A 5,001-nucleotide genomic window follows, 5' to 3' on the forward strand; every position below is an offset into this window, starting at 1 on the left:
TCCTCAGGCCTCAGATTTACGTTACTTTACATTACAAGCATCTGCCTCCTCAGAACTCAGATTGACTTTACTTTCATTATTAAACACATGCACATTCATGTTTCCATGGCTGTATGTGTGTGTGAATGCATCCATTCACTGCAAGAGGTATAAAGGGGGATAGAAAACCAATCTGATAGACAGTGAATACTCTTTAACGTCATAAAATCCACGTTACTGCCAAAAGAGCTAAAAGAAGCATAACCTCTACAATTAAATAAAATGGCTCTACAATTAAAGAAACTATAGCTAATTCACAATTAAAGAGACTACAGCTAATTCCCAATCGTCATTAACAGACCCCCCAAGCCCTTGTTGGACCCAATTAGGGGCATTTTGATTTTGTAGACAAGCTCATAAACGTAATGTTTTGATTAGAGTAGACCGTTGGCGAAGTAACTTTTGGCCCCAGGGTGAATGGCTTCGCTCATACTCTTCTTGAGGTGTGTGTGTGTGTGTGTGTGTGTGTGTGTGTGTAAGTGTGTAAGTGTGAGTGTGTGTACTGTTGGCGAGGTGGCTGTTGGCCCCAGGGTGTGTGTGTGTGTGTGTGTGTACTGTTGGCGAAGTGGCTGTTGGCACCAGGGTGTGTGTGTGTGTGTGTGTGTGTGTGTGTGTGTGTGTGTGTGTGTGTGTGTGTGTACCGTTGGCGAGGTGGCTGTTGGCCCCAGGGTGTGTGTGTGTGTGTGTGTGTGTGTGTACCGTTGGCGAGGTGGCTGTTGGCCCCAGGGTGTGTGTGTGTGTGTGTGTGTGTGTGTGTGTGTGTGTGTGTACCGTTGGCGAGGTGGCTGTTGGCCCCAGGGTGGATGGCGTCGCTCATTTTCTTCTTGAGTTTCTCGTAGCAGGCGAAGTAGAGTGCATGCGCTGGCCCTGCCCCTATCGCCGTGGCGTTGAGTCCCCTCATTGGTCGCCACGCTCCCTCGGTCCGCACTATCCGCCGCAGCGCCTCCAGAACGTTACTGTACCGCGCCGCTGGCTCGGGCTGCAAGCTCTGCATGCGCGTCTGAGGACACACACACACACACACACACACACACACAGCAGGGTGAGTACAGTCAGATACAGCACAGGGGTTTTAGCAGGTTATAATCGGACTTCTGCTAAGCTTCTTTTGCCTGTGCAAGAACACACACAGTCACACTTTCTTCTGCTTCTGGGAAAGCTCACATGAGGACTGGATTTTGAGGACAATGAACACCAATTCAGGGGGGAAATGTGTGCATGTCAGTGTGTGTGCAAAGGAAGATTGGTAGTGCAAGTGTATGAGACATGATAGTTAGTCTGTGTGTGAGTGTGTGTGTGTGTGTGTTGAGCTCTGCTTGTGCGTTGACGTGGAGGGTCGGCCACATACAGGGTCATCCCAAAGCAAACAGCAGGGAGGGGTAGTGGGTTATAAAGGGTTATAAAAGGTCTTTGAAGTGGCATGTGAAACAGCCGTTTAGTGTCTGTGCAGCACCTTAACTCACGGTCACTTTCAGGTGCCGTTCTGGTTATAAAGCGTTTTAAGCCCTCCATCACTGTCAGGTGTTGTTGTGGCCACATAGTCGCATTATTAATTAAACATTTCCAACATATCAGTGGAACTGAATTAGCAGCACAAGCAATAGAACACTGAGGATGGAAAAGACGTAAACCTGGGTCTGCATGTTACAGCGTATGGGAAGGTTAATGTAAATAAAACATTACATTCAGCTCCACACACCTAATGACAGGTGTAAAAAGGAAAAAAAATCTAAAGAGTGCCCTCCACTGCATCACACCCTACCCCTTAATTAAGAGTGCCCTCCACACCGTACCCCTTAATTAAGAGTGCCCTGCACTGCATCACACCCTACCCCTTAATTAAGAGTGCCCTCCGTACCCCTTAATTAAGAGTGCCCTCCACTGCATCACACCCTACCCCTTAATTAAGAGTGCCCTTCACTGCATCACACCGTACCCCTTCGTTAAGAGTGCACTCTGCCGCTGTGAGTGTGACTACAAACAGAGTTACACTCCATGACAGAGAGGGGTGGGTCCAGTTTGAGAAAGGCTCTGTGTGTGTGAGAGAGACAGTGTGTGTGTGTGTGTGTGTGTGTGTTTGTATATATGTATGTGTGTGAGAGAGAGAGAGAGTGAGAGTGTGTGTGTGTGTGAGAGAGAGAGAGTGAGAGTGAACATCCCTCATTCATGCACACACACAGAATACGTCAGTGAACAGTCCTATAGCTGTCCATTCTGTGCGCTCCAAAAAACATGCTGCCCCAGGAACACGGAAAGGAGAGGTGTAATTTGATAGGCTGCTGAGCCCTAATTGACAATCTTTCACTAGAATCGTGGACTCTACCTTTAATTTAGTGCCGTAGGGGAGATGGATGAAAACAAACACACTCTCTCTCCCCGGCACACTCTTCCAGTCACACACCTCTTTCTCACCCGACGAAGCGTCTGTGTGTGACATAAATGGGAATCAGTCAGAGGGACAAGCTCTTTCTTCTGCCGGCTACAGCTGACAGACCCTCCACACACACACACACACACCCGTGCTTCTTCTCTGAAAACACTGGCACACCGTCGGAGAGAGAGACACACACACACAGACACACACGCCCCTGACACCTGTGAAGCAATCAGCCTGCCTACTGAAAATCCTTGAACAACCAGAGGGTTAAGCATGAAAGCACCACGAGAGGCTACACACACACACACACACACTTGATGCTTGATGTCAGCCTACACTGGAAGTGTTTGGTTATAATCCCCTCCTGTGTTTTCAGTAAATATTTCAAACTGCTTATTAGCGAAGCGGAGGATGCCGCAGGCTCCCATCAGAGGCAGGGAGCGCTGCTGCCGAAGAGACCGCTCGCCTGGCAACACGCGGCGGGCGGGCGGACAGACAGGTCAACAGATCTGCTCGGATGTATGTAATGTCACCCGCTCCACTGCGCCGGCGCATCAGCCCGGTAGATGTCAACACGACCGTCGCTCATCACGTGATTTAACTCGTCCCAGCAGAAAAAATCCCACACGTGCTCATTTATGCAATCTTACATGATAGCGATTTACCTAACAATACTGCATGAATCTGCCTTTCCGAATACAGCTGGCAAACTATAAACTAGCAACGAATTACATTAGTGTGCAAGCAGACTGGAAAACGTTAGGTACTGCTGATTAGATTTAAAATTAGTTGCAATCGGTTAGACATGCATTCGTTTCTAAAAACACGAAACCTAAGATTAGCTACGTCCCCTTTTCTTTCGATAGGTTACAGACGTCACTATGTTATATGATGCCTCGCGCTACACTATGCAGAGGTTCAGGCACGTGACTCTACAATCGGGCAGTTCCGCCGGGCTAACGGGGCGCCAGTCTGACGTTCCCCAACGGGGTGCCGAACCTGACCGACGGGAGGAAGTACCCCGCTAGCTTCCCATCCATATAAACATGACCTAGCTTAGCCTCCTTCCGGAACAACCCGACTAAACGAGTGGGTTCATATAAGCTAGCCATCCAGCTAACTAAGGTTATAAAAATAACAATTTACTATGAACTAAGGTCAAATAATTGTCTAAGACACCCTTGTAATTCCATACATCTACACATGATCTAACATGCTATATTATGTTCATTCACTGACTCCTTCCAGAGAGCTGTCTTCTCAAGTTTATCAAAGTTTAACGTTAACGTTTCTCTCCCAGCTAACTAATGTTAGCTAACCTCACTTACCCGGCTAGGAGGGTAAAGTTTAAAATATATAGTATAAGGCGACAGCGTACAAGCTTCCTGGATACGTAACAACTTCTGAACTACATCATCTAACAGTTCCTAGTAGTATACAGTAACCTTGTATATTGACGGTTATGAAACACTTAACTACTGACGACATTAAATAACGCTGCTCATAGCTTGCACTTCTCTGGCGTTAGCTTAGCAGCTAGCAGTGTAACATTAGCCACGAGTGACTTCGACCTTGCCAAGCGACAAACCAATTAGCCGTCTGACTGGGCTAGCTAGTTCATAACTAATGTCAGCTCACTGACATTGTACTGCAAACAGGAAAACGACAAATAAGTCACTTTACATTAATAACACAACACTCAACTAATGTCGTTGAAACATCTTCGCGAAATTACCTTCACACAATCTATGGGAAACATCAAGCAGTGTTCCATAATTCCAGCGACAGCCCCAGCTAACATGTGGGTGCTGGTAGAGGCGCCTTGGGGCAACCCCTCATAGTCCGGTTCCGAAGAGTCCAAGTTGTCCATAGATCCATGGACCTGTGCAGTCTGTACTTCAGTTTCTCCTCCTATCCGCGGTGATAAACTTCCAACGAAGCCCTCGGAAACACCCAAGAACCTGCCGCCGAGCCATCGGATTTCAGCCTCGGCTGAAGCTCCTGCTACACCGGGTTCTCCACCGCCTGGCTCCGCTGTCATTCGCCGTCTCCTTAGAAACCCATCCGCTTCCATTGGGCACCAGATTAACAGTCTCTCTGGCAGATACCGAAATGGCGGTCCAAGTTAGGTTGTTTTAGGACTGATTTCGTGGTGTCATCACAGCTCCAGTTGTTTACAATTTAATTCCTCTCATCTCCCGCCTCCAGAAACCGGGAGGGAACGACATCCACGCTCCGCACTCTAGACGGGAAGGCCGCACTGAGACAGGGGACACCGCCCACACTGCGGCGCTCTCATGTTCATTGGCTCAAAAGTGAAGGCCGAGTCCATATACGTTGCAACACTAACTCTTTGCATAGGCTATCGCACATGTCAGTCAAATGACCCGTCCTGACCATCCTGACACACCTCATCTGTGCCACATTCACTTTCTAAGAAGAGTATTCATGCTTCCTTAAAACGGGAATTATGTGTGAGTGGGGCAGGCACATACCATCGCGCTGTCATAGCTTCAGTCATAATTAGCCAACTTCCCAGTTCTCATTCCACTTGGCTACCTGCTCTCGTGGCATGTGTGGCACAA

The 5,001-nt window shown here is 48.1% G+C and overlaps 1 protein-coding gene across 1 annotated transcript in view; it reads right to left on the minus strand.

The window, feature by feature from the left end:
• Positions 1-4,697, minus strand: part of slc25a28 (solute carrier family 25 member 28) — a 7,981-nt gene extending 3,284 nt beyond the window's left edge. The window contains exons 1-2 of the mRNA XM_031578807.2: positions 4,152-4,697; positions 811-1,039 (exon numbers count right to left, since the gene is read on the minus strand). Of these exons, the coding sequence (XP_031434667.1) occupies positions 811-1,039; positions 4,152-4,490 (568 nt within the window). The 5' untranslated portion in view covers positions 4,491-4,697. The remainder of the gene's footprint in view (positions 1-810; positions 1,040-4,151) is intronic.
• Between the last annotated feature and the right edge of the window lie 304 nt (positions 4,698-5,001).

Source organism: Clupea harengus, chromosome 13 (assembly GCF_900700415.2).
Source record: "Clupea harengus chromosome 13, Ch_v2.0.2, whole genome shotgun sequence".
Classification (NCBI taxonomy): Eukaryota; Metazoa; Chordata; class Actinopteri; order Clupeiformes; family Clupeidae; genus Clupea; species Clupea harengus.